At 55.7% G+C, this 27,089-nt stretch overlaps 3 protein-coding genes across 6 annotated transcripts in view; 2 read left to right on the top strand and 1 right to left on the bottom strand.

Moving 5' to 3' along the window:
• Positions 1-634: 634 nt before the first annotated feature.
• On the bottom strand, positions 635-5,265 carry USB1 (U6 snRNA biogenesis phosphodiesterase 1). Its single transcript, XM_032701470.1, has 7 exons — positions 5,110-5,265; positions 4,858-5,009; positions 4,585-4,768; positions 4,025-4,078; positions 2,725-2,830; positions 1,982-2,065; positions 635-1,685 (listed from the first exon to the last, which is right to left on the bottom strand). Exons 1-7 carry the CDS (start codon positions 5,211-5,213, stop codon positions 1,581-1,583), a joined length of 789 nt encoding a protein of 262 aa, XP_032557361.1. The 5' UTR covers positions 5,214-5,265; the 3' UTR covers positions 635-1,580.
• A 474-nt stretch (positions 5,266-5,739) lies between these two features.
• ZNF319 (zinc finger protein 319) lies at positions 5,740-13,109 on the top strand. Of its 4 annotated transcripts, XM_032701220.1 has the most exons (3): positions 5,756-5,948; positions 6,759-6,969; positions 7,399-13,109. In XM_032701220.1, exon 3 carries the CDS (start codon positions 7,761-7,763, stop codon positions 9,420-9,422), a length of 1,662 nt encoding a protein of 553 aa, XP_032557111.1. In that variant the 5' UTR covers positions 5,756-5,948; positions 6,759-6,969; positions 7,399-7,760; the 3' UTR covers positions 9,423-13,109. The 4 variants fall into 4 exon arrangements, with proteins under 4 accessions (XP_032557112.1, XP_032557111.1, XP_032557109.1 ...); XM_032701221.1 differs by lacking the exon at positions 6,759-6,969 and having other exon boundaries at positions 5,740-5,938; XM_032701218.1 differs by lacking the exon at positions 6,759-6,969.
• Positions 13,110-17,293: 4,184 nt separating this feature from the next.
• The window catches only part of CNGB1 (cyclic nucleotide gated channel subunit beta 1), a 28,257-nt gene continuing 18,461 nt past the window's right edge, over positions 17,294-27,089 (top strand). The window contains exons 1-14 of the mRNA XM_032701526.1: positions 17,294-17,707; positions 17,806-18,040; positions 18,174-18,231; positions 18,347-18,476; positions 18,696-18,735; positions 18,914-18,980; positions 19,067-19,148; positions 19,543-19,582; positions 19,930-20,080; positions 20,185-20,260; positions 20,800-20,836; positions 24,213-24,390; positions 25,517-25,565; positions 26,139-26,176. Of these exons, the coding sequence (XP_032557417.1) occupies positions 17,609-17,707; positions 17,806-18,040; positions 18,174-18,231; positions 18,347-18,476; positions 18,696-18,735; positions 18,914-18,980; positions 19,067-19,148; positions 19,543-19,582; positions 19,930-20,080; positions 20,185-20,260; positions 20,800-20,836; positions 24,213-24,390; positions 25,517-25,565; positions 26,139-26,176 (1,280 nt within the window). The 5' untranslated portion in view covers positions 17,294-17,608. The remainder of the gene's footprint in view (positions 17,708-17,805; positions 18,041-18,173; positions 18,232-18,346; positions 18,477-18,695; positions 18,736-18,913; positions 18,981-19,066; positions 19,149-19,542; positions 19,583-19,929; positions 20,081-20,184; positions 20,261-20,799; positions 20,837-24,212; positions 24,391-25,516; positions 25,566-26,138; positions 26,177-27,089) is intronic.

Genomic DNA, 27,089 nt, shown 5'->3' with positions numbered 1-27,089 from the left:
CGCGTGTGCGGGGCGAACCCCTTCCCGACCCCCCCAAGCCCCATGGACGCTCCCACCCGGGTACGAGGCCCACACAGGCGGCCAGCCCAGGCCCTGCCGCCCAGCCCCGCCCTTTCGGGCCCCACCGGCAGCCGCCCCATCCCCGGACTTTGCCCCCATTGCCCTTGTCCCCTGTCCCGAGGGTCCCTGACACCCACCGGTGTTACACAACTGGGTGCTGTGCCAGGCCGGGCTCTGCGGCAGGGGGGAGGGCGGATTGAGCATTAACCCGGGAGAAACCGGTCATGCCAGAGCCGGTTTCACTGGAAGTCCCCAGGGGCTAAATTTATCTCTGTTTGTTTTTCCTTCCCCAAAAGAAAACTTGGGGTGTAATCACACGTCTTATCATGCAGATTCCCCATCCCGGAAACTAACTGGCTACAGACTTCACAGGTTTTTGTTAAGGATTTTGAAAGGCAGCTCTCCCAGGGGCACAAATTGTGGCTGTGCTGAGATGCTCCCACAGACACAAAGCCACCCTGAGTGCCAGGACGGGCTACATTGAGCTCACAGGAGTGCAGGCATTGCCTCACGGGCAGCCTGCAGGAGGTGGGGATCTCTCAAAGGGAACAGCTGTAATACACCACAGACACAATTTTATGACACAAGGAGACAGATTTTTATTGCTCAGAAGTCCTGGACAGACACTGGATAAAAGAGTCAGGGCAGCACATCAACATCCTGCTGTGAACATCTGAGGTTGCAGCCGACCTCCCCGCAGGAACAAAAGCATTAAAAAGGAGCTTCTCCCAAGGAACAGTGTCCAGCCTGCAAGTTCCCTGGGTCATCGTGACACCCGGGGTGCTGATCCCATGGGAAAAAATGTGGAGCCTGAGCAGGAGCCGCCACCCCCTTGAGTCACCTGTGGGCATTGCCCTCCCAGTTCAGGCAAACCCTGACACCACCCGCTCTAGGGCTCACCCACACCGGTCTGCAAGCTCTTGTTGTTTGGCAAAAGGATCAGACAATGAAATGCCTCTACAGAGGCAGCAGCAGTGCGAGAAGGACACAACATGACTCAGGAGCTTGTCCAAGCTGGCTTTCAGTAGGGAGATGCTCTGGTGAGAGAATCCAGCTCCATGTCCTTGCCTCTTGTTACTAAAAGCTTGCTCAGAGCGTCCTGACAATCTGGTAGTGCTACTTCCCACCGTGTGAGACACTCTCCCTTTAGCAACAGCTTCCCACGCTACCTTCTTCCTCTTTCCCATAAGGCATCTATGGCTGTTACAGAGATTTTTTTTCTTTTTTTTTTTTAAAAATCAGCAAAATTAGCGACCGTGGGATGTCTGGAACCACCGGTGCTGACTGCAGCACATACAGCAGCGAGAATGAAATCTGCTACAGACACACATCTCTTCAGCCAGCAACTAGAACTTGGAAGTGGCTTGACTCGAGGCCACAAACAACCCAGAGATGCTGAGCAGGCAAGAAGAGCATGGGAGGTGCGTGACAGCCCGTGCTACTCAGGGCTGTATTGGAGAACAGTCCTTAGTTGAGCATCAGGCTCTTCGAGGCTCTGAAATGCACAGCCCCACCAGACCCTACCTCAAGGGGAAGGAGAAGTACTTGTTCCCCGATTTGCAGCGGATTTGCTCCCATTGGACACGCAGCAGGAGCGCCGAGTCCTCAAACTCGTCCACAATGTCCTGGAAAACAGATGCAGGAGTCAGTACCAGGAGGACAGATCTGTCAGAGGATGGAGATAGCAGCTCCCTCTCTAAATCAAATCAGAGACGAGTTCACTTGCAGCTGGAAGCCTCTGACTTCCCTCTGGACAGTGATTTAACTCATGCTCCCCCCAAAAGCTTTTCTTCTTTCAACCCAGTGAAGTTTGTCTTGCCCAGTGAAGAGAATTTCCCACTTCCACCCTCAGCAGGGAGACGTGGCTGGACTCCAGCTCTGCCCTTCCCCTGCTCTCCACACCTGGGGTGTGGGGTCACACCTGGAGCTCCCGCAGACACTGCCCCTCCAGCTTGCCAGACAGGTCTCCGACACACCAGGCCAAGCTGATGTGGAACGACGGATCCTGAAGATAAAACAAGGATCAGAATGTGAGGGATAAAGGAGGCTTTGACATATGGAGCCACAGTGGGAGATCTGGTGTGGTGCTGCCCAGTCTTGGGATCACAGAGGTTGGAGGATCCCAAAGCTGGGAGTCCTCTCTGACAACTCAACAGCTGCAGAGCTGATATGGACAGTGCTGGAGATTGGATGAGTCCTGGGCTCCCCACTCCAGCCTTTTTGGACAGCAGTGGGCAAGGCTGCCTGGTTCTCGGCCTCCCTGTGCTCAACTTTGCAGCAGCTTTTCCAGCTGCACAGAGAACCTCTCAGGCTTGTCCCAGGGCAGGTACATGGATCACTTCTACATAACCCACACTTCTACATAACTCAGCTCTGGAGACAGACAAATCATGGTTTAGTCCTTCAAAATCCCAAACCTGTCCCCAAAGCTAGCACCAAACAAAAAGGCTGGACTGACACCCAAGAAAGCTGCCCAAGGCAAAGGCACAAACACCATCCTCCGTCCCCCAGTGCCCATTCTATCTTAGGACAACCCTGCTTCCAAGCACAGCGGGGCAGCTACTGTGACTTACGCTCTGGCTCCTCTTTTATTTGAGTGAACATCTTGCAGGGAACCAGTTGGCATGTCCAGACTGGCAAGGAGGTAAGAAGGAAACGCCTTACCTTGTAGAATGTGGGAAGGTCAAATTCCTCTAAAACTCTGTCCACCTCTGAGACCAGCTCCAGCAGCTGGAAATGCCCAGCGGAGACCTCCAAGCCAATAAAGGTCCTAGAGAAAGACAAGGAAAGACAGCAAGCACCCTTTCATACTGCAGAAAGCACAGCCATAAGCATGCTTAGCCCTGCATTCCTACCAGGCAAATTCCCTACTCCCTAGAAGAAAATTTGAGGAATGCCAGGTTTAAGCATCCAGGGATGCTGACTGTATTTTGTAGAGAAACGGAAATAAAGTTGTGGTAGCAAGGAAAAGCAGGACTGGATGATAAACCATGTAGACTTACGAGATTAACTCAGCTCCTTTTGGGACAAGAACACTCATTTTCCAGGCAGAGGATGCACTGGATGGGAATTTCAGCAGAGTGCCGTGCCCATGCAGGAGCTGCATTCAAAAAGTGGAAGTTGCTGGAGAGGTTTTACAGTGGAAGAGGAACCAGGGAATGGGAAGTACCAAGCTGGAGAGATGTGACAAAGAGGCACTTCCTCAAGGACTGTTGGGATGACACTTTCTAGAGTCATGTAGAGTCATCATTGCTTCCCCTCCAGGAGGGAATTGGAAAATTCAAGTCTCACTCAGGTTCTATATCCACTTTGTCCCACCCACGACTATCTCGGGCCGCATTTCCCACTATATTCAGCAACATTTCACGATTTTAATCACCTTTGCTTTGGCATTTAAACTACTTAATTGCATTCGATTGGAATCAGGCTTCTGAGCTGACGCCCAGGAGAATTAGCACCATCTCAGCTATTTCTCTCCAGCTCTTGCAAGACCTGCACTACAATTTCAAGACTGGCACTGCTGCCAAAAGAGGTGGTCCCAGCCCCGCTCGCCCCAGGCTGCGCACGCCGGCACGAGGGCTTGCAAAGCTGCCGAACAAACCAGCTGGGAGACGGCAGCGAACGCAGCTGCCAGGAAACCATGGCACGAGGCTAACCACAGCAGAAAGGGCTGCCTCAGGTCATGGTGTGATCAACTGCTCCCTTCAGAAGGTTGAAATCCTGCAGCCTGAGGTTCACCCACCGCTAATGAGACCAGAAGCTTGCAGGGAGCCAGCACCAGAGCCAGAAATTTGTGCGCGTGGCTGGGGAAAGGTGTGAAACCTCTGGAGATGAGGTGAGCACACCCTGCACTGTCACACGGCTCAGCCTGGTGGGACTGGCAGGGTGACACTTCCCATCCACCCAGCACCTTGCCCAGCCTCCTCCTGGGGAAGGCAGGCAGGCTGCCCCGCTGTGCCCTCACCTGGTTTTGTTCTGGTTGGTGTAAACCTTCACCTGGTCAGCCACGCAGAAGAACCTGAAATAAGAAAGACCCTAGTTCAGCTGGTGGGGGTTAAAAAAAAAAAAGAAAAGAAAAAAGCAGAAGATGAGGAGGCGGCAGGATTTCTGGTGAGCTGTGGAAACATACAGGGAAATGTATGCTGCAGTTGGCCTGAACCGGTGCAACCAGAACCTTTACAGGCTCAACTTAATTCATTCCCCTCCTGTTTCCAGCCTTCTGAAGCCTGGACAGCGACAGAAGCCCTGAAGCAGCTGATGCTCAGCAGGTACATAAGCCAGATGTAAGCAACAAAACCATCCATGATTTAGGGGATGGCACAGCTCTGGCCTAATCCTTGAAAGCCAAAATCTGACTTGTCCCGTGCCAGATCCCGAGGCAGGGAGGAAAACTCCCCAGGGCTCTTCTGGTATGCCAGCAACAGCTAAAAGGAACGCCTGAGGGTGTGGATGCTGGCGAAACGCGGAGCCCGAGGGCAGGGGAGGGGTGTGAGGAGCGCTCTCCCGGGGCTCTGCCAAACCCACCTGTGGAAGGCGGCCAGGCGCTCCCTGAGGGAGCGGACGAAGGGGTCTATCCAGTGGTAGCGCAGCACCACGCACTGCGAGAGGCTGAGGTGGAACTCCTCCATGGCAGACACCGAGGGCACGTAGGTGCGGGCGCGGGACACCAGGAGCTCCAGCAGCTCCAGGAATTCCTCCTGGGCAACGTCTGCGGGGCAGCGCCGTCAGAGGATCCCCGGGGGGGCTCCATCCCGCCATCCCCTCCGCTCCCGCTCCCGTCCCGGTCCCGGTACCTACATGGCAGGTACACGTGCGTGGCCCAGTTGCCCCGCTCGTGGGGGAACCCGCGGACGCGGCCGCCGTGCCGGGCGCTGTCGTCGCTCACGGCCTCCTCCGGGTCCGGGTCTCCGGGCAGGCCGGCGGGGACGGGCAGGCGGGGTCGGCCGGCTCTGCGGGACCGGAGCGGGGCGATGAGAACGAAGAGGAGGAAGGAGAAGAGGAGCAGGAAGGCCGCGCGCTCCTGCCGTTTCCCCCCCCCCCCGCACCCACCTGGCCACGGGGGACCCCTGCGCGCCGCCGCCACGGCTTCCCCCTTCGTCGTCCTCCTCCTCGTCCTCCTCGGAGCTGCTGTACCCCACCAGCCCCGCGCTCATGGCCGACGGGACCCGCCGGAACCCCCCCGTTCCCGCTGGGGCGGGGGCGCAGTTGCCGGCGCGGCCCGGCAGGGGGCAGCACCCACTGCGGCCGCCCCGCCTCCTCCGCCGCCGCCGCGGCCGCCCCGGCCCGGCCCGCTCCGCTCCCGCCCGCCGCTCCCTTCCCTCCCTCCCTCCCTCCCGGCTCCCGCCCCCACGCCAGCGCGGGGCTCAGGGCGCAGCGCGCAGGCCGCGGCCCCGCCGCCGGCGAGGCCTCCCTCCCGCCGCAGGTGAGCGGCCCGGCCGCCGCCGCCCTTTGTGTGCGCGCCTCGCCCGGGCGGGGGGGCGGCCTCGGGCGGGCAGGGACCCCCCCCCTTACCCCGGACCCGACCGCGGGGCCTCCCGGCGCGGCGGCGGCGAAGGCCTCGGGGCGCTGTCCCCGCGCTGCCGGCGGGGACGCCCGATGGGGAGCGGCGGGCGGCGGGCCGGGCCTGGCCGCGGGCTGCGGCGGCGGCGGTGGCTGGTGGCCTGCGAGCTCCTCGGCCGCCCCCGCGCCCCGCGGCCCTGAGGCGGCCCGGGCCCGGCGGGAGCGGGCCGGGCCATGCCGAGCAAGGCCGCCTCGCCAGTTTGAAAGTACCTCTGCGCTCCCGACCGCGCTCCCTAAATGGTTGTCGCTTCCCACCTCCCACGGAGGGATGAGTTAGGCTGGAGCTGGCGCCGACGCGGGTCCCCGCGCAGAGCCCTCGGTAAGCCAAGGTTGGTATCGCTCTGCCCCGCGGGGAGAACGCGCTTCCCCCCCGGCGGGCCGGGATGCGGCGCCGGTGGGTTCCTCCTGCCGCGGTTCGCGGTGCCGGGGGAAGGTGGGGCCTGGGCTGTGCTGAAGTTTGGTGCCCCGCCGAGCTCGGGACCCTGCGAGCCTCCCTTCGTGCCGGCGGTCAAGGTGAGCTCTCTAGGAGAAGGAGGGGGTCCTGCGCGCCAGCAGGGCTGCGGTGGGGCCTTTGGGCATTTTACTGGCGTAACTGTGCTGGAGGACAAAGTAGCGCAGTGTCCCCTTAGGCAGAGGCGGGTCCAGCACTGCCCAAGCTGTGGGGCACGATCCAGCCTGAGCTGAGAGCCAGAGGAGGTGGGGATGCTGGGAATTGAGGTCCTCTGGTGCTCTTTATTGCTTAGTTTTGAACATAACCTGGAAGACCAAGGATTTCCTTACCCTGAGGGCACGTGGTTTGACACACACCTGGGTGTGCTCTTGTGGGGCTGGGGGCTCGAGGCCCAGGCGTGTTACCTGCTTGCCAGGGCCTGCACCTTCCTTCTCTCTTGAGTTGTGTTGACACTGCTACTGTCTGCTGCTCGCTGGTGGGTTTTACTCTTCTCTAAGTTGATGCCAAGTTTTACTGTACATCTCTAGAAAGACTGAAACTTTTTAGTGTGCACAGTCCTGCTGATGCTGTATCGCAAGGCCAGGCAGCAGCTCTGGCGTAGGTTGTTTGGCTTTAGGGTACTTTTATTCCATGGTTTGGTAGGAGGTTCAGCCGAGCCACTGCTTTAACTCTTCTTTTATCTTCACAGAGTGATCCCTGTGGGTTCTGTGTTCTGTCTGTGGCTAAGATAACATTGAGGGCAAACCGTCTCCTGAGCTCTCTGGTTCTTCCCAGTCTACAAGCGCTGCCCAGAGAGGGGGAAATGTCTTGCATACATCCCTTGGGTGATGAGCCTGATATCCAAGCTGCAGGAGGAGCAGAACTGCTTCACAAGGCTGTTTCAGCTGGGGTGGGATCGGGTTGGGATTTGCCTTGACACCTGTAAAATCTAACTCAGTAGCTTCTTAATTGCGCGGCGTTTGGTGCACAGCCTGTGCAGACAGTTCTCAGGCAGTGCCTCAGTGGCACTGGGAGATCCAGTGACCCACAGCCTACAGGGTAAGGCTGAGCTAACCAGGCCCTGGGCAGTTTTGCTGCCTCTCTTGAGGGCACAATACCCTGGCTGCAGCCAAGCAGAGCCCAACCCTTTCCAGGCTGAGCACACCTTGTCCCAGGCCCTTTGCAGAGCAGCAAAGGGGGCTCTGGTTCTGGTTAGCTCCCTCACACTGCCTTCCTGGTGACTTTGCAGGGACACAGGAGAGTTTTCAAAGAGAGCCATGGGGAGAGGTTGATAGAGAATTGCCCCTCTTTCCTCCAAGACCTGACATGAGCTGTCTTCTTTCTTGCAGAGAGAGCTGCTCCCTGGGCTGCTTCCTGTGCCCTTCCCAAATGTGAGCACATCGCAGCCAGCACGGAGAAGGACCTTCTCTTGTTTTCAAGGCACTTACCTCTGCCTCCTGTTCTTTTGTCCAAAAAAAGAAAAAGCCAAACCAAATCAGTCCACAAAGAACTTGTGCTGATCTAAGGAGGAGGCTCTGGAGTCACTTCTTCCCAAGATCCTTGCTGTGTGCTGGAGTTTCTGCCCTCAACTTCAGGGGATCAGCTACGGGGAATCAGGATCTTGGAACCATTTGATTTTGGTTTTACTTGAACCCTTTCAACCGGGAAGCTGAAGCTATCACTGCTAAAATCCCGTTTTTTTTTCCCAAGCATGTCAGAAAGCTGGCAGCAGCAGCAGCAGCAACCACAGCAGCCGCCGCCACCGCAGCAGCATCACGCTGGGGCAGCCGCCCTCCCAGAGCACTCCATCCCACCCAGCACTGCTGACAACCCCTTGGGCTGCGCAGTCTACGGCATCCTGCTCCAACCAGACCCCGGACTGCAGCACCACCAGCACGCCCCCATCCAGGCTGGAGACCCATCCCACAAATGTGGTGTGTGTGGCCATGACCTCACTCACCTCTCCAACCCCCATGAGCACCAGTGCTTGCCAGGCCATGACCGCTCTTTCCAGTGTACCCAGTGCCTGAAGATCTTCCACCAGGCCACCGACCTCCTCGAACATCAGTGCATCCAGGTGGAGCAGAAGCCTTTTGTGTGCGGGGTCTGCAAGATGGGCTTCTCCCTCCTCACCTCGCTGGCGCAGCACCACAACGTCCACAACGGCAACGCCATGAAGTGCTCTATCTGTGAGAAGACCTACAAGCCTCCTGAGGTAGAGCATTCACAGCCTCTCGACCCCTCGGAGAAGCCCTACAGCTGCTCCATCTGCCAGAAGACCTTCAAGCACCTCTCGGAGCTGTCCCGGCACGAGCGCATCCACACGGGCGAGAAGCCATACAAGTGCACGCTGTGCGACAAGAGCTTCAGCCAGTCGTCCCACCTGGTGCACCACAAACGGACGCACAGCTCGGAGCGGCCCTACAAGTGCACGGTGTGCGAGAAGAGCTTCAAGCACCGCTCCCACCTGGTGCGCCACATGTACGCGCACTCGGGGGAGCACCTCTTCAAGTGCAACGTCTGCGAGCTGCACTTCAAGGAGTCCTCGGAGCTGCTGCAGCACCCCTGCACGCCCAGCGGCGAGCGGCCCTTCCGCTGCGGGGAGTGCCAGAAGGCCTTCAAGCGCCCCTCGGACCTGCGGCAGCACGAGCGCACGCACAGCGAGGAGAGGCCCTTCAAGTGCGACCTCTGCCAGATGAGCTTCAAGCAGCAGTACGCGCTCATGCGCCACCGCCGCACGCACAAGGCCGAGGAGCCCTTCAAGTGCAACCTGTGCGAGAAGGGCTTCGTGCAGCCCTCGCACTTAGTGTACCACCAGCACGTGCACGGCATAGAAAACCTCTTCAAGTGCAACGTGTGCCAGAAAGGCTTCAACCAGTCCTCGGAACTGCTGCGGCACAAGTGCGTGCAGAACGCGGAGCGGCCCTTCAAGTGCGCGGTGTGCAACAAGTCCTACAAGCGGGCCTCGGCTCTGCAGAAGCACCAGCTGGCCCACTGCGCCGAGAAGCCCCTCAAGTGCACGCTCTGCGAGAGACGTTTCTTCTCCTCCTCGGAGTTCGTGCAGCACCGCTGCGACCCGGCCCGCGAGAAGCCCCTCAAGTGCCCCGACTGTGAAAAGCGGTTCAAGTACGCCTCGGACCTGCAGCGCCACCGGCGCGTGCACACGGGCGAGAAGCCCTACAAGTGCTCCTCCTGCGAGAAGGCCTTCAAGCAGCGCGAGCACCTCAACAAGCACCACAGCGTGCACGCCCGGGAGCAGCAGTACAAGTGCATGTGGTGCGGGGAACGGTTCCTGGACTTGGGCCTGCTGCAGGAGCACAGCGTGCAGCACACGGCCGAGGGCGCCTACCAGGTGGCTGCTTGCTTGCCATGAGCCTCCCACCCCGCTGCAGCTTTCAGCTTGCATGGGACGCTCCCGGGCCTCGGCCTCCCCTTCCCTCTCCTCGGTTGTGGACAACCTCCAGGGAGTGTGGGGGAAAGGGGAGGTACGGGGTGTGGGCAGGTAAACTTTCCTCTGGCCTCTGTGGTTGATAATGCCACCTGTATTGAAGTGGCAACAGACGACGTGAACATCGTGAAGGGGTGGAAAGGAAAGGAGGGAGGTGGAGAGAGGAAGCTGCCTGTAGGTGCCTGGCGTTCCCTGGACTGTAGTTCACGCTGTACCTGCAGTTCCAGTGCCGGGAGCTCAGCTGCCTGCTACAGGCACCAGCCCCTTGTGTGCAGCCTTTTTCCCCTGCCCTGCCTGGTGGGGTTGGTGGGGAGGGCTGGGGGACTCTCCTGCTGGAGAGGGCTTAGGAGCAAGGCAGAGTCAGCCCTCCCTTCTGAGGTGTGCTGCTTGGCACGGAAGTAGCAGGTTTCAGCTGCTGGGATCTCCCACCTTCCTTGGTCCAAGCTCAGCTGAGGGCACCATTTCAGAGCATTAGTGTTGATTGACTGCCCCGACCTCCCCTGCTCTCCCTCCTCCTAGAGTGTTGAAAGGGAAAAGCCATGGGGCTGCACAGCTCCAAAAAGCACTTTGGCATTGCTGCTTTTGCAGTCGCTGGCTGTCACACTCTGCAAGGGTTCTGAGGGAGCCTGAGGGTCCCCCCAGTCCCTGTCAGCTGCATGGGAAACTGTAGCAAGTGCTGCACTGCTACCAGAGAGCATGGCAAGGAGCACCGGAACAGGCTGCCCAGGGAGGTCATGGATTCTCCCTCTCTGGAGGCATTCCTGTGTAACCTGGTTTAGGCGACCCTGCCTTGGCAGGTGGGTTGGACTAGATGATCTCCAGAGGTCCCTTCCAACCCTAAAAATTCTGTAATTCTGTGAGAGCATCCATGCCCTGCTCCCAACCAAGAGCCTGGCATTTAAGAGCTGCTTCCAGAGGGATCTAGCTCTCCTGACCAGACTTGCCCCCAGGCCCCTTGAGCACCCCTTGGGCTGTTAGTGGTACCTCCAGGGGGGTCAGGCAAAGGGCTGTCCCAGCAGCTCCAACACTAATGGGTGAGATGAACACTACTAATAACCTACAGCTGCAGAGGTGTTGCCATCACCGACAGTAACCCACGACGTGTGCTGGGGCCTTGGTGTCTGATTTGCTGGGGGAACCAGAGCAAGGCAGGAGAATCCTTCCTGGCCTGCAGGCTTGGATCCACAGGGAGGGCAAGGTTACCAGTGGGTAAAAGAGGAGTGTGTTTTTTCCCATCTCGCAGGAGTCCTGTTTCACCCTTTTACTCTTTCTTTACCTCTTCTGTATTTTTCAGGTTTTGCACACTTCTTGTAAACATCACTTAAAAATAAATCTCCCCTAGCAAGGTTGATGCAGCCTCAGGTGTTTTCCTCTGCAGGAATTTTCTGGCTTCTCATGACCGAGGGATCCATTACATGCCAGTTAGATGCCTTGAAGGCTGAAGATGTGCTTACTAGGTTGCCCACCAGCCTTCCCCTCTCCATCTTAGGAGATACTAAGATGTTAAGTGTCCATCAGTGGAGATACTCAAGCCCTGACTGGATGTGGTCCTGAACAACCTGCTGTAGCTGACCCTGTGCAAGCAGGGAGTTGGACCTGATGATCTTGAGAGGTCCCTGCCAGCCTCAGCTCTTCTGTGATCTTGGCTGGTGCTTGTGTGAGGTTGTGATGTGCTGTAAGTGAACAGCAGCCAGTAAGTTGCCCATGTGCTGCACGAGTGAGTAGGATGAGTTTAATAAATGTCCATGGTAAGCGTGGACAGGTTAACCTTGCAGAGGGTTGGACTGGACCTGCATCAGTGGTGGGGGACGCTCATATGAAAGGTGGAGAAAGGCTTTAGTTTCCATTTCCAGCATGGTGAGGGGGAATGGGGTGCGTTTTCAGGGGCTGGGACAGTGCAGTGACAGGTCAGACCCTGGGGCTGAGTCTTCTTCGTGTGCAACTTTAAGGAGGTTAAAGCAGACTTTGCTCTCTGCTGCCCAAGGAAGAAAGACTGATGGTGGTTATTTTACTTCATGCTGCCTCAAAGATGTAGAACTTCTACCAAGTTTTCCATCTGTGTTTCTTTTTCCTCTTTTTTTTTTTGTTTTGCCTTTTTTTTTTTAAAGCAGTTTGTTAAAATTCATTAAAAATACTGTGTAGTTTAACTTGACGTCATACTGGATCTTTTTAAAAAAAAAAGATGTGATAACTTGGATTTTTAAAGAGCTCTTTGGTTCTAGGTAGCTGTTTTTTGCTGTTTAATATGTAGTAAGTTCAGTGTATGCTTTTCTGTAGGAGTAAAAGGAAGTCCAAACCAAGGAAGGCTAATCCTGTCTTTGCAGAAGGGTTTGGTGGTGGTGGTCAGGGAGGTTGTGAGTGTGGGACCAGATGGGGAGTGTGGCACCCACCTGAACCTGCTTCTTGGACAGAGGAGGATGGTGCTGGGCCCCAGACACAGCTCCACACCATGTGCTGGCCACAGAGCTGCCAGATCCTGTCCCCTTGCCCCTATGCCCCTATCACCTGGGCATAGGGACTGTTGGGGAATGTTTCCCTTTGTAGTGAGCAACTGGGAAAGCCCTGGATGTCCCAGTGAGGAGCTCTGGCTCTGCTTAGGACATGGCAACAGCCAAGCAGTGTCCTGGCCAGAGAGACTGATCAGGGCTGTGTGCCTAGGGCCCTGTGGCTCAGAAAAAGGGGATGCTGTGGAGAGCTTGGCAGGGATGAGCCCGGGTCCAGGTCTTCAGCCAGTACCTGTAAGGAGGTGCCTCCCGGTTCAAAAACATCTTAGTGCGGCATTAGAACATCATTATTAGGTCTGGCTGTGAGCCCATGGTGACTCAGTCTCTCTATCCTGTTTGCTGCCCTGCAACAACCCAAATCCAGTAGAAGCCCATGGAGGCTTCAGCTGCCAGACCTTAGTGCTGGGGGCTGGAGGATCTCTGTGGAGCAGGCGGCTGAGCGGCCAACCAGGAACACTCGGATGTATTTTTATAGGAGCATTTTCTAGCTGGAAGCAGCAGTGTTGTGTACAGGTGGGCTGGGGGAGCAGGTTGATCTCTGTTGCTGTGCCTTTAGGTCATGTTTTGTACCGTGAGGTGAGAGGTGAGGGAAGTAGCAGGAGGCACATGAGTGTCAGGAGCACAGTGCTTTGTGGGGAGGCAGGGGCTGGCCTGGGAGCCGATGTCCCTGGGGCATTACACTGCAAAGGGCTCTCTGCTAACTGCTGGTGTTTCCTTTTCAAACCAAAGAGCAGTTGTGGCCAAAGCCTCTCGGGAGTAAAACGTGTTTCTACTCTGTACCTGTGCTGCACTTCCTTTCTGACATTTATTTCAGGCAACTTTCAGGCTTCTTCGCGCTGCCTCCGCTTGGCCTCTCGCATCCCTCACACCCAGGAGGGTTGCTGTGCTGGAGCTGGTGTTGGATCAGCCCTGTGGCAAGTGCTCGTGCTTGGCTTCAAGACCTGGTTGCCAGACCCCCTGAGGATGCTCTGTAGGGCTGGACAGTGGATGGTCCCTCCCAAAGGGTGGTTCTCTTAGCAGGCAGCCTGGGCATAGGGTGCTGCTGAGGAGGCAGCAGGGAGGGTTAGGCTGGGCAGAGGTGATGTGGATGTTGTCCAGGACATAAATCCTTCTCTCTAGGGCTGCTGGCTTCCTGAGTTCAGGAAGAAGATAGTCTGTGACCTGGGCTTTTTTCTGATCTTCACTTCCCCTTACTCTACCTACAGTCTTCAGCCCCATCCGCTCCACATCTATTTTGCTTATACTTTTAAAATACCTTCTCAGCTCCTTTTCCCTTTGTTCAGTTCTTTAATTGTAAACAGTGTTTTGTTTTTCATCCCTTTTTACATTTTGCTTGTGAAGTCTCTTCCTTCATTCCCACCCCCCCCCTCAGCCCCGGATTCCTCTCCAAGGCTGAGGCTGGATCCAGGTGATACCAAACCACTGATGGTGAGGTCTGGTGTTTGAGACCTGAATCTTGAGGGAATCCAGTGGGTGCTTCTGGTCCTCCTCCACACGAGGTCATCCATCTGGCTGGGCATGGGCAATGCCTGTGACCTGGCAGTTTGGCTCAGCCAGATCTTGTCCGTGGTACAGCTGGCTCTGGTGAGCAAGTCTAAGCCAGGACCAGGAGCCAGAACAGAGCTGTAGGAAATGGGCACTGGGGGTGAGAGCAGCCATTTCCCTGGTGGGTCCCTTTGCCAGCTCTTCAAGGCTGGGGATTAAGTCAGTGAAGGGCTGTCAGACGTTCCAGGGCAGAAGTCATAGCGCTGGGATGGGCTTGGACTGCTCATTTAATTCCCCTGGGAGTGCCTGTGGAGCATCCGTGTGTGCATCAAGCAGGTGGCTGAGCTGAGTTCACTGTGGATGGACACCCCTGGGACCACGGGTATGCCCAGGTGGCCCTGCCAGTGCTCCAGCAAGCAGACACAATCCCTGTGGTCTGGGTGGGGAGATGTGCACACTCTGGTCTTGGGGCCCACCTGCTGGAGTGGGGGGCGAAGGGGAAGGTGTCCTCTGACAGAGTTTTGGGACCATCTCTAGGTGCTCAAGCCAGCCCTTGCAGGGGGGAGAGCAGGGTGGAGAGCACTTTCTACACTTCCCTTGGGTATTTGCCATTAAGTCCAGGCTGCAGTCAAAGCCTGGCTATTAATAACAGGCAAAACCCCTTGTTATTCTTGAGTCTGACTCTCTCTGTTGGGTGGTGAGTTCACCTGCGGGAAGGTTCCTGCTCACGCGGGCGAGATGCCAAGATGCAATAAGGGCAGGCCAAGGTTTGGGGCTGGCAGCTCCCCCCGGGCCAGGAGAGCTTCTCCCCAGCTGCCAGGCCTCCTCCACTGCCCTGCTGCTTTCTGGACGTGAAGATGCTGCTCAGTGAGGAGAGCAGGACCACAGGTGGGAGCTGGACCGTGGGCTTGTCTCTGAATGCCTCCAAGCCGTGGACCTGAGGGACGTCATGGCCAGTGAGGTTCTCAGGCTCCTCCTAATCTTCAGTCATGACTCCGGCAGAGTTCCTGGGGCTGTGGGAAGTTGCAGCCAAGGTTGATGAGGTTTGTGTGGCTTGCAGTGCCTTTAACACTGCTCTCCGTGTGTTTCTAAGATGATACTCCATGTATGTGTGTGTATATATATTGTATTAACACATCCCGCTCTTCTGTGTGAGTGTCAAATGGTTTTGCTTTACTAATAAATTTATAGTTATTTATACCTTCCTGTGGGTGTGTAAGATTTCTGGAGTGGAGGCCGTGTGCCAGATACCGCCTCCCCGTCTGTCTTTGTGCTCTCTCTGGCTCTGCTTGATTTTTTTTTTTTTCATGTTTTCTCTCTTTTCCCTGAAATTTTTTGAGGGAGAAATGATGGTTCATCTTCCTGGTAACCAAAAGTCAAGATGCAGGATATGGGCAGGCTCCCAGGCAAGCAGAGTGTGCAGTTGTCCCTTGTAGAGGTGGAGTGCTCCCTCCCCAGGGTAAAACTCCTCCCTGGGAGCTTCTGGACAGAAGCAGGAGTCTCGGTCTGCCAGAGAGGAGCAACTGTTCAAGAGGCAGAAGCTGATGCCTGTTGTGCTCTGAGCACCCCAGCCCCACACACAACTGTTTGAGCTTTCCCAGAGGTTTGTTTTGCACCCCCAGTCCTGTGATAGCAAGAGAAGAATCTGCTACCTGCAGACAACATAACTTGCTCCTTCCCACACCCAGGCCAGGTGAGATGTGTGAGATGTATCTCTGAGTCACTGAAAAAATGCTTCTATGCCACAGTTTCCTTGGCTGTGAATCAAATCTGCAGAAGTGCTGGGGCCAGGCAGGATGGGTGCTTGTTGCCCACCAGGCTGGAGACACCCATGGAGCCAGGGAAGGAGGAATTTGGTCAAGGGGCTCCAGCACTGCTCCAGGGAGCTCTACCCAAAGACAGGAGCTGGGGCTGGATGTCGAGCAGAGAAGCCTTGCTGGTACCTGCCTTCCAGGACGTGACTGAGATTAGGGGCAGTGGGAAAGGCTGGCAGTTGAGCAGGACTGGAGGTAAACGGATCAAGCAGCAATTGGCAGGCTCAGCAAGGGGAGGCTTAGCTCAACTCAGCACAGATTTGCTGCCTCCTGCCTTGGATCCTCTGGGGCTGGGGCAGAGCTGTGGGTGGAGCACCCTCAGCGCATCACCCTCATCACACCACTTTGTCACCCCGCGGGGTTTCAGCAGCTCCACTGCTGCTCTTCTGCATGTTCCTGCACCCCCCTGCACCTGGGCAAGAAGACTCCCTGCCCTGCAGCACTGCCGGTGAGTGCCTGGGATAGCTTTGGTGGCTCCAGGGATTTTGAGGATGCTCAAACCTGCTTCGTTTTGGGGTTTTCTTTGCATTATCCTGCACCAAGACCAGGCTGGCTGCTGGGAGCCAGGGCGCTCGGGACAGCTGGGTGCCTGTAATCCCATTTGCAGGCAGCACAGGGCTAATCCCTGCAGAGCCCTGAGCGGATTGAGGCGGGTTTGGGGGGGTCAGTGGCGAGCTGAGGTGGCCAAGGGAGCCCACGCATCCCGGGGTGGCTTCCCAGGGAGGTGGTGGTGAGTCTGCGGGGTAAGTGGCAGCGATGGAGGTGAGGGATGTGGCTGGGGCTTTTGCAGGACCACCTCTGCACATCACAGGGAGGGTTGGTGCTCTGAGACAGAGCTGGGGATGAGCTGTGTTGGGTGAGCGAGCAGGTCCATGGGGAGTGATGTTGCAGGGGCAATGGACCTGGGTAATATGGAGGGTTTGATGGGCTGCTGGAGGGGAGGGAAAGGCCACAGTGGTCCCTGCTCCAAATGGAAACAGTGGGTCTGCACCCCACTTGCTGTTGGAGATAAGACTAAGGCCCTTTGCTCGCTGGCACAAGCCCCAAGGAGCTGCCACAACAGGTGGTGGCACTGGTAGGTACCTGCAGCGCAGGGGGATGCATGAGACTGCCAGATCTTTCGTGCCATTGCGGGCAAATCCTGGCTACTTATTCCTATTTCTTCCAGCAGCTAGTTTTTTGGGGATCCACAGATGTTTCTGCCCTTTTCTTGTTCAGATGTGCCAGAGGAATGGCCTCTGCCCTCTACTTTCCTTCCCAGACCAAGGACAGGCTAATGCTCTAGGCTTTTACAGCTTCACAAGCTTACCTCAAGGGAGGAGGGGATCCTGACTGTCAGGGGGGCTCGCTGAAGCCCTGGGGGGCTTTCTCTGGATTGTTTGGGCTCAGTGCTGTACACTGACCCTGTGCTTCCTTGGGACCTGTGCCAAAGCATGGGTGGAAATGCCTCTGCTCTGTGGGGCTGCCGGGTTTTCCTTCCTGCTCCTGGGGCATTCGCATCTCCTTAATCCTTTATAACCAGTGGCTGGTAAAAGGCAATTTAATTGGTTTCTGGTTGTCTGGTTTTACAGCCACACGGTCCAGTTTTGGGGATGTGGGGTTCTCTGGGAGAGCTGACCCTGTCTATGGTGCGCTGGGGGCTGGAAGTGCTGCTTCGGCTGCATCCAAACCTGGCTCCTTGTCTTCCCAAGCTGTGGGCGAGCAAAGGGCTGAGGACACACATCACCCTTCCTGGGAACCTTGGCCTGTTTAGATTTAAGGAGCCAGGCTTTGGACAGCCCCATACAAGCCATGTTGAGGGAACTGAAGGTGTCCTGCACTCCTAAAGGCTGCATTAATGCAAAGAGGCCAGCGCTGAGCCGCTTCCAGCCTGTACCTGCTGCGTGTGGGACTGGGGTCATGTGTCTACCTGGGATTGAAAGTCCCATGCTGTGTCCCAGCTGGGCTGGAAGGAGCTCAGGGATCTGCTTTCTTTTGCCCTTTCAGGCATCATCTGTGAGTAGCAGCATAGGGACTGCCCGAGGTGCTCCCAGGCCCCTCACTGGGCAGTGTGGGGTGTCCTTGGAGGGGCATTTTGGGCAGAGCACAGCTCTTTGGAAGGGCAGCAGCAGCAGAAGACGCTCCCAGGTTAAGCAGTGCCACGTTTCCCAAGCAGAACACCGAAACGGAAGGACACCAAGGACCTTTTTGGGCTGCTCTGGAGACAGCGTGAGCAACTGGTGCACCTGGTATTCCTTGGGGGGTGTGCACCCCTGCTGCTGGCCTCCTGTAGGCTGGAGACCCCTCCTCACTGCCCGCAGGCAGCGGGATGATGGGCTGGATCAACCGGGTGGTTCCCCAGCCCCCGGTGCCCCCGGTAACGGAGGAGACCCCGCGGGCCCCAGCGCAGGAGCCAGAGCCAGTTAAGGTGAGCAGGGAGCCAATTTGGGGGGTAATGGGGACACCATGACCTATATGGAGAAATGCCTGTGCCTCTGCATCCATCCCTGGCTCTTTGGCACCCAGGGATGCTCTGCAGCATCCCCAGGAGGGATGGGGGCTGGGACACTTCCCTGCTCTGAGCTGCTGGGAAACAGCAGAAAGGATGGGGAGTTCCTGGGGTTTGCAGCCACCTTTGAGCAGGGACTGTCCACTGTGCCTCACCTTCTGACTCTCTGGCACCTTCTACCTTTTACCCTGAAGGCACCAGCAGGAAAAGCCAGTGGCCCCACGGATGTTGCTGACCAGCCACGCACTGAGGGTAAGCCCCACACTTGGTCAGGCCACAGGTCATGTTCCTTTACCAACTGGTCCCCCTCCTGCCCAGCGTGCTGGGGGCTGCCAGAGCGGTGACAGGAGCTTGCCTTTGTTTTTTTTCCCTGCTGCCATTGAAGAACTAGTAAAGAAAGTAGAATTTGTGATCCCTGAAGACACAGGTTCTATGTTTGAGAGGTATGGCTCTTGCACCCTCCAGTGTGCAACATGGTTTGCTTGGGATTTTGCTTTCTGTTGGGGGCTGGATGCCTGGGATGGCGTTCCCAGCCTGACTCGCTCCCTTCTCTGGCAGCATGGGGAGCAGTGTGCGCTTCTGGCTCTCCTATGGGATAAGGAGGGTGATTCCGCAGCCAGTTCCACCCCCAGGGACACTGCAGGTGCTCGGGAAGAGCTTTGAGACAAGCATTGATGTTCCTGATGAGGTAGGAGACAGATCTTAGCAGCGGTCTGGTGTATTTGAGCTTCCACATCTTTTTTTCCTTCCTATCACTCTTCCAGTGCTAACTGGGAGCACTAAATGTGCCCTGCATTGTTTTCTGCCTTCATCTGTCTCTGGGGAAAAGGGCAGATTTCCCTCCCCACCCAAAAACATGAGCTCCACCTTGGCTGTCAGGTGGGTGACAGTCTGTTTGGCTTTTCAGACAGAGGTCCAGGTCCTTCCGGACGAGGACGACGGTCTTGGTAAGGAGAGCTGGGAGCCTGTAGTTTGCAACATCCCAGGGGCCTCTCTGGGACTCCCACACCCCACCTCCCTGACTGGTGATGCTGGCACCATTGTCCCCTTGAGCTGGATGATGGGGGGACCTGAAGCTCCCAGCAGTGCAGGTGCCCCATCCCCACGGCAACGCTCCCCTTGCAGACATAATCCCCTTCGATCCAGAGGAGGACGGCTTCGAGGATGACCTGGACGCCCCCAGAGAGGAGTGGTGGGTCCCCAGCGAGGCTGGCAGGGGGCTGGGGGAGGACAGGAGGGCACGGGATGAGCTCCCTGAGCATGGCACTCTCCCCACAGGGTAGGAAAGCGGGTGCTCAGCTGGCTGTCACAGGGCTTTGAGAGGATTGTGCCGCAGCCGGAGGGGATGAAAAAGCTGGAGGTGAGCACTGCCCAGCTCGGGGAGACTGGGGGGCCACTGGGCAGAGGTTGACAGCAGGGTGGGCTCCCTGCCTTCATCCTCCTGCACACCCCAGCTGGGACCTTGGGGAGGAAATCCCAAAGGAATTCAGTAGAGCAAAAGAGAGACCTTGGGGTGCTGTCCCGTTGTTCCCAACCTGGCTGCATGCAGGGGGGACCTTCCAGTTGGGACCTGCTGGTGGCAACAACACTGGGTTTAATGGTTGTTGTCAGGGAAATGGGGCCAAAACTGCAGCAGAGGATGTGTGGGGTTGAGAGTGTGGGTGTCCTTGGGGTGGGGCACAGGTCCACATGGGGTGGTGTGAGGCTGCAGGCAGTGCTTTGCCACATCCATCCGTTCCTCTGTCTATCTGCAGACAGAACAGAAGGATCAGAAGTGTGAAGCCACAGTGGAAGGTGAGCAATCCAATCCCCCTTCCCTGGGTGGCCCTTTCAGAGGAGACACTGTGCCTCTGAGAGCCCAGCTGCGGGTACCCTTCATCTCCATGCCCAGGATTCCCACTGTGCTGAGAGGGGTGGGCACATGGGTCCTGGCATCACAGCACCGCCCCTACATCACTTCTGTCCCCAGACTGCCCATGTCCTCAACCCAGGCTGGGCCCCCAGTGGAGAGGCTGCCAGGGAGGTACCCCAGGCCTGTCCCTCTGTGGGAGGTGACCCTTCCTTGCTTGCTCTGCTTCCCTACAATTTATGACTGCTGCATTGCCTCATCCCCCTTCTTCTTCCGAATAAAACCCGAGCAGGCACAAAAAGGACTGAAACGACAGCAAAGCCAAAACCCCGCCTTTCAGCTGCCCTGAGCACATCAGTGGCAGAGACACCAGCAGCTGCCACGGGGCAACCAGAACCAGTGACCACTCTCACCACTCAGTCCGTGGCTCTGGATGGCCTCAGGTAACCACAGGGCAATTTCTGCCTGTGTCTGGTGGCCAGAAGGTTGGCTGATGTGGGAGCAAAGGCTCTGGCTGCCAGTTCTAACACTGGTTTCTTGTCACCAGGATGTTCATCTGGTTTGTCCAGAAGCTGGAGAAGGTGTTGCCACAGCCAGTGACCATGGGGAAGCAGGACACACAGGTATGCTGTCTGCTGGATAGGCAAAGAGCATGAGAACACCATGTCCCTGGTGGGAAGGGTGTCCCTTGCTATGCAGAAGCTACTAGATCAGTGCTGGGACCTGGTGTGGTTTGGGCTGTCACCCAACTCCTTCAAGAAAACAAATGCCCATGACCTGCTTAGCTGATGAAAACCAGGATTTGGCTTCTAAGCAGCACGAGAGCCTGCAGCATGTTTTCTTTATCATTTCCTTGCCTTTCTGTGCAGCACTGGGTGGTGTCCAGGCCCTGGCACCTCACCCAAGTGCAGTCCCAGTTCTAAGGATAAGCAGCAGCAGCAGGTTTACATGCTCTCCTTTCCTGCCCTTGCCCCCAGGTGAGCTCACTGATGTGCTCCTGCCCCATATTATCATGGGTGTCCACAGCCAAGCCATCCAACCTGACATGAGAAATCACATGGGATATTTAGGGAAATAGGGCCACTTTTACTGCAAACGGGTATTTAGGTTAGAAATTACTGAAAATGGACAATGAGTCATGTTTCCCTTTTCCTCCTGGCAGGGAGTGACCTCAGCAACCTTGAGTCCCGTGGAACAAAGTAAGTGGTGGCTCCATCTCACTGTGAGTTTGATTGTGTAGCTTATCAGAAAGGTTATTGGGAAGAGGGGTCACTGTCAACTTTTATCCCCTGATCTGCCCTGGGTGCCAGCTTGGGAGCCCTTGGAATCCCCTGGGAAAGCCATGGGAGGCTGTTGATGCCTGAGAAATGGGAGCAGCTGTGGAGTTGTGACAGGGACTTGGTAAAACTCAGGGTTTATAGGAATCTCTAAGTGCAGCATCCCACGATCCTCAGGTCCCAGGTTTTGAAGTTAGTGCTGATCTCAAGATCTGTCCTCAGGCTGTGCTGGAGGATGTTTGCTGAGCTGGTGGGATTTGACCAAAGGGAATTCAAACCTGCCGCCTTCTTTCCCCCCTCTGGCACGCTCGCTGCTAAAGCTGGAAGGTGTTTGCCAAGCCTGGTGGGAGTTGTCTAGGAAGGTACCTCAGGAAAACAAAATCCTTGGATTAGGTGTGTTAGATATGAGTCTGCATGGTTGTGGGAAAATCTATGGGGTTCACACTGCTTCTTTCCTGCCTGTGGAGGGGATCAAGCACCGGCTCTGCAGGCGGTCAGGCTTGGCTCCCCCCACCAGCCACACTGGGGGATACTGGACAAAATGGCAGAGCCACTCTGGATACCTCTCTGGATGGACTGGGCAGGGTTGCACAGCCCCATGCAAGTGCTGTCCCTGGCAAGGAGTGGCTGGTTGGGCTGGGGGAGCTGCTGACAGGAGCAGGGACCTGCTGAGGCACATGGAAGCTGCACATCCCCCAGGAACATCCCCCAGGAACACGCCAGGAGGTCGCTCCTGCTGAGCCACCAACAGCTTGGTAGAACCTCAGAGAGTGAAATCCTGGGAAGAGGCATTTCTCACGTATTTGTACAAACTGGAGACCTGTGCATTGCCATGGAGCTCTGAAAGAGGCAAAGCCAGGGATGTGCTGGGCAGGCACAGCCTTGGTGCACAGCCAGCTTTGGTGCCTTGAGGCATCTCCAGGTCACTTAATTGGGTTGAGCAGGAGATCTGCCCCGGCCCCAGGCTGCCAGCACGCTCATTAATGTTTTCCTTCTCCTTTTGTTTCAGGGGGCAAAGGGGCTTAGCGCCTCTGAAACAAACGGAAAACGAAGACCATGGCAAACCAGCCCTTCCCACACCCAAATGAGACCTGCCTGAGGAGAAAGCGCAGCTGGGGAGGAAAAGCAATGGGGAATTTGCAAAATAGTCTCTAGCTCCTTCCCAGCTGGGGCAGTGGGGACCCAAGCCTGGTACAGAGATGCCAGCTGCATGTCCCCAGTCCCAGGGCTGTCCCACTTGGCTCCCTCTTTTCTCTGGGAATTGGAGCTATTAGTTTTGCAGGACAATGTCTATGAGATGGGAGCTACAATTTATAGGATGGTAGAAAAGCATCACTGAGGACACCTCGGTGGCAGAAAGCCTCTTGCTGCAGTCTCCCAGCACTCCTGGCTCTCTCAGTGCCCCCCTAAAATCTGAATATTCAATCTGAGACCTCCAGCTGAAACCCACAGGTTTCTTTGAGTCAACTTCTGCCTCCGAGGTGTAATGTTGTAAAGCTCTTGAAGCTCTTGTCAGCTCCTTATTGCTTTTCTTCCACTGAGTGTTTTCTCCCAGCAAGTGGAAAGGGTTCTGATTTGCAGCAGCAAATCAGATGGGTGAGGTTAATCTCTAGGTGAATAGGTAGGACTTAATGGTTAAAAACCTTTGCTCAGACTCTCCTTCTAAGAGAACTTACCCCAAACTCTCCTTACCCCCAACGAAAGCTGCTCCCTCCTGAAGTTCACAGCTCCTTGGATGCAGCATTAACCACAGTGGCAGGAGTGTCTTGGCAGGGAAGGGATCCCAGGAGCTGTCTCCAGCCCAGAGGAGTGCAGGCAGGCACAGCCAGTGCAGGCACACTGGACTCGATGGGCTGAGAACCCCTACACCCCCAGTGCAAGGTACACACCTTGGAATCTCAGACTAGGGACCTTTGTGAGGGACCTTTGAATATGATCTGGTCCAACTCCCCTGCCACGGGCAGGGACACCTTCCACTGACTTTGGTAAAAAGTCTTTCTCCATCTCTTGTATAAGCCCCCTGATGTATTGACAGGCCAGGTTAAGATCTCCCACCATCTTGTTGCAACTCTTTAGGCCCATCTAGGCAACCAATAATGATGAGCCAAGAAACCACCCTGAGATCCATCCCCTGCTTGTACCAGGCCACAGTTTTAGCATTTGCCCCATTTTCATATAATGTATACAAAAGCCATGGTGTGTTTTAAAAACCATCTCCCTGCTTGCTGTCCCGTGTTTTAATTAGCAGAGATCTAGAGGGAACATCACGGACACCTTGGGGTGGGTGAATACAGCACTGGTACAAGCATGCCTGGGTTTCCTGCCTTTCTGTAGTTGAATTTCCACGTTTCCTTTCAGCTTCACTGTGGACATGTAAGTTTTGTTGTCAGGCAGACATCAAAATAAACTGATTTTACAGTAAGCGGATGTGCTTCCTCCTCCTGTTTCTCTGGCGTGTACCTGACGTGGTAGGATGGGTACCCCTGGGACACAGAGAGGGCTCAGCACGGGTCAGACCAGCTCTCCTCACCCTTCAGCTGCTCCACAGCTCCCCAAGAAACCTGCCATGGATTTGGGCTGGCATCACCCCACTAACCCACCATGGGTTTTTCCCCGGTGATGCTGGGCAGTGGCAGAGTGCATGGGATGCTCCCTACACCGTGGCCAGGGGAGTGTTTGGAGCAGGCATGGTGTGGTGTTTGGGTGTTGCAATGTGGGCTCTGGGTTGGGTTTTGCTCTGCAGATCCAGGGCCCTTGGGCCATGCCGGGGCGGCACTTTGCTGGGAGTTCACAAAGGGAGAGGCTTTGGGCTCTTCCATTGGCTGCTCCTGACTACAAGGAGAGGCAAAACATGGCCTGGAAATGGGTCAGATTGCTGCTGGTGGAGGTGGCTACACATGCAGGGAAGCCAGCAGTCATCTGTGTGCAGAGGGTTATAGCTTTCATAGAATCACAGAATGGTTGGGGTTGGAAGGGACCTTAAATTCATCCAGTGTTAACCCTCCTGCTGTGGGCAGGGTCACTTTGCACGAGACCAGGTTGCTCAAGGGCTTCACAGGGCTTTGGCTGTGCTTTGCACAAAATGGTGAATTTTCTTTTTCCTTCTGCAAAGGGCCCAAGGTCCAGCACAGCTTGGGGTCACCAGGGCTGCCCAAACCTGTGCAGGCTGAGAACTGCTTCAGCACTGCAGCATCAAGCAGATGAAACATGGGATCTGTCCTGGCCCTACATCCGACCCCTTGAGAACGTGCTCTCACACTCTCACTTCATCACCTCCCTTTCCCCATTCCAATTTCAGTTCATATACCCCCTGGGGAACCTGAGGAGACCCACCTCATCCTGGAAGAGATCACTGATGACCAGATTAATGAAGACACGTGTGAGATGATAGCCTGGAGTCACAAGGCTGAGCCAGAGGCAGATGCTCGTTCCCTTCCCCCCATAAAGGAGGAACCTCAGGAAGAAGAAGAAAATAGGTAGGAGAAGGAAGATGCTGTTGATGGGCAGGTCTACATGTTCTCCAGTCACCAGTGTGGTGGCCATGGGAGGGGACAAGCATGTCCCCAGGCATCCCTCCTTGCCAGCACTGGTGGTGGAGCTGGCAACTGAGGTGCCTGTTTTGGAAGAGGGGAGCATCCACCAGAAGAACCCAAAAGGTGTTTCAGCAAATGTCCTTTGCTTCTGGTGTTGAGACTCGGGTTGGGGCAGGCAGTGGCAGAGCCATCAGTGCAATGCTCACAGTGCCCTGCAAAGGACAGCTGAGGGAGGCTCTGCTCAGGCTCCTGTAAGATTTTGGCCCTAAAGGCAAGAGGGCTTGGACCTTGTTCCCAGCAGTTGCACATTCAGCTGTAATGACATTCAGAAATAGGAGTTGTCTCTGTAGAATTCACTCTACTTCTCCCAAAAGAAACACCTGCTGAGGTTCTCCCAAGGGCTGGGCAGTGTGTTCAGAGCCAGAAGCAGGCTGTGTTGCAGCAGGGGGATGAGAGGTGCCCATGCACACTCGCAAAGGGTTTCTGAGACCCCCAAAATGCTCCCTGAGCCTTTTGGGCTAAGACAATGGTCCCTCCCTCCCAACACTGGCAATGCTCAACTGCACTAAGCACAAGCAATGCCCTGAGCCACACTGGCTCAGCAGAGGTCTCTCCTGCTCAACCAGAAAACACTGGGCATGCTATAAAAATATTTTTCAGATTTTTTTCCCCTTAGTACAGAAGCTGTGAGAAGCCGTGGGCAGCAAGCCCAGCCTGTCCGGGGGGGGTGGATTTCATTAACAGGTTTTGGTCAAAAGCAGCAACCAGAAACCCCTAAGCACATCCTCTTCCCATGCAGCAAGGGGAATCTGAAGGCTCAAGGACTCTGGTTTTGGGTTCCCAAACTCTTTCCCGCTCTCCCTCCCACCTGCTTGGAGCTGTAGACACTAATGGGATGTGAAACAGTGTATGCCCAGTTATGCCCCAGCATATCCAACCCCCCTGGGAGGTTGGCTGGAGGATGGAGGGAGATATCTCCAGCCAAAGGGGTTGGGGAGACTGGCAGGGATCCTCGTGTGAGGTTCAGACATACTTTGTGGATTTTACTTAATGAGTTTCTCCTTCCCAGACTGTGGTTGAGTTCCCCAAGCACTACCAAGGAGGAAAAGGAGGAGGAAAAGAAGGAGGAGGAAGAGAAGGAAAAATGGGAGGAGGAAGAGAAGGAGCAGGAGAAAGAGAAGAAAAAATGGGAGGAGGAAGAAAAAGAGCAGGAGAAAGAGAAGAGAGAGGAGGAGAAGGAGGAGGAGGAAGAGAAGAAGGAAGAGGAAGAGAAGAAGAAAAGGGAGGAGGAAGAGAAGAAGGAAGAGGAAGAGAAGAAGAAAAGGGAGGAGGAAGAGAAGGGGCAGGAGGAGGAGAAGAAGGTGGTGGAGGAGAAGAAGGTATTGGAGGAGGAGGAGGAAAAGAAGGAGGAGAAGAAGGAGAAGGAGGAGAAGAAGGAGGAGGAGAAGAAGGAGGAGGAGGAGAAGAAGGAGGAGGAGGAGAAAGTGGAGGAGAAGAAGGAGGAGGAAAAGAAGGTGGAGGAAGAGGAGAAGAAGGAGGAGGAAAAGAAGGTGGAGGAAGAGAAGAAGGAGGAGGAGAAGAAGAAGGAGGAAAAGAAGAAGGAGGAGAAGAAGGTGGAGGACAAGAAGAAGAAGGAGAAGAAGAAGAAGAGAAAGAAAGAGGGAGAGAACAGGAAAGAGGAGAAGAGGAAAGAGGAAAAGAGGAAAGAGGAGGAGGAGGAGAGTGCAGAGTGAGTGTCTCCCGTTGCCTTAATGGCTTTGTTGGAAAGGAGCGTGAATGCAGCTGTTGTTTCAACTGCGTTCACAAGCCAGAGAGGCTGAAACACCCATGGACGAGCGAGCTCCTCCTGGCAGAGCGGAGCTCCCAGCCTGGCTGGCAGCTGTGCTGCACTGGGGAGGGATGCGTGCGGGAGGGATACATTCGGGAGGGATAGGTGAGAAGGGAGGGATGCTTTTGCAAACCGGCTCATCCCAGGGCTCGCTGCTGACGCGGCACCTGGCGACAGGCGAGAGTCTCCTGGTGACACGGGCTCCATCTCCGCCGGGGCCGCCCGTAGCAACCGCGGCCCCCGGCCATCCCCCCGCGGGTCCGGCGGCTCCATCGGGAGGCGGGAGCGCCCAGCTCCGGGAGAGGGTCCGTGCTGTTTAAACATCCATCAATTCAGGGCAGTCGGAATTCTTATGGGTGCCACAGAGCTGAATGTAAAGAGAGGATTATGTGTTCTGCCTGGAAATACTGCTTAATGCAAGTAGGTACAATTTTACATTTTTTCCTGTTGTAGAAAATACACGAGTTCTTGACAGGCAGGTAGTGACTTTGGTCTAGATGGTGTGGAGAGACATCTTTCTGCTTAGTTAGGTAGTTTGATCAGATTTCGCATGAGATAAACATTTAGGGATTTATTACCTGGTGCTACAATATTATTCTCTGTTAATTCCTCTAAAGTAGCTCGATTTTCAGGAAGAAGCTGAAAACGCACGATTATTCACTATCAAACCCATATGTTTGTATTTCATCAAAATCTGTTCCTGGAGCTTCACTATAGAAACCTGAGCTTCAGTTGTGTGGTGAATGAGATGATGCTTCATCTTTCAATGTGTTTGTTTATTGGGAAACAAGAGAGAAACCAACAGGTTTTCTAG

The sequence above is a fragment of the Chiroxiphia lanceolata genome, chromosome 13 (genome assembly GCF_009829145.1).
Source record: "Chiroxiphia lanceolata isolate bChiLan1 chromosome 13, bChiLan1.pri, whole genome shotgun sequence".
In the NCBI taxonomy this organism is placed as follows: domain Eukaryota; kingdom Metazoa; phylum Chordata; class Aves; order Passeriformes; family Pipridae; genus Chiroxiphia; species Chiroxiphia lanceolata.
The sequence above is the reverse complement of the archived record's forward strand: the minus strand, read 5'-3'. Positions and strand labels throughout refer to the sequence as shown.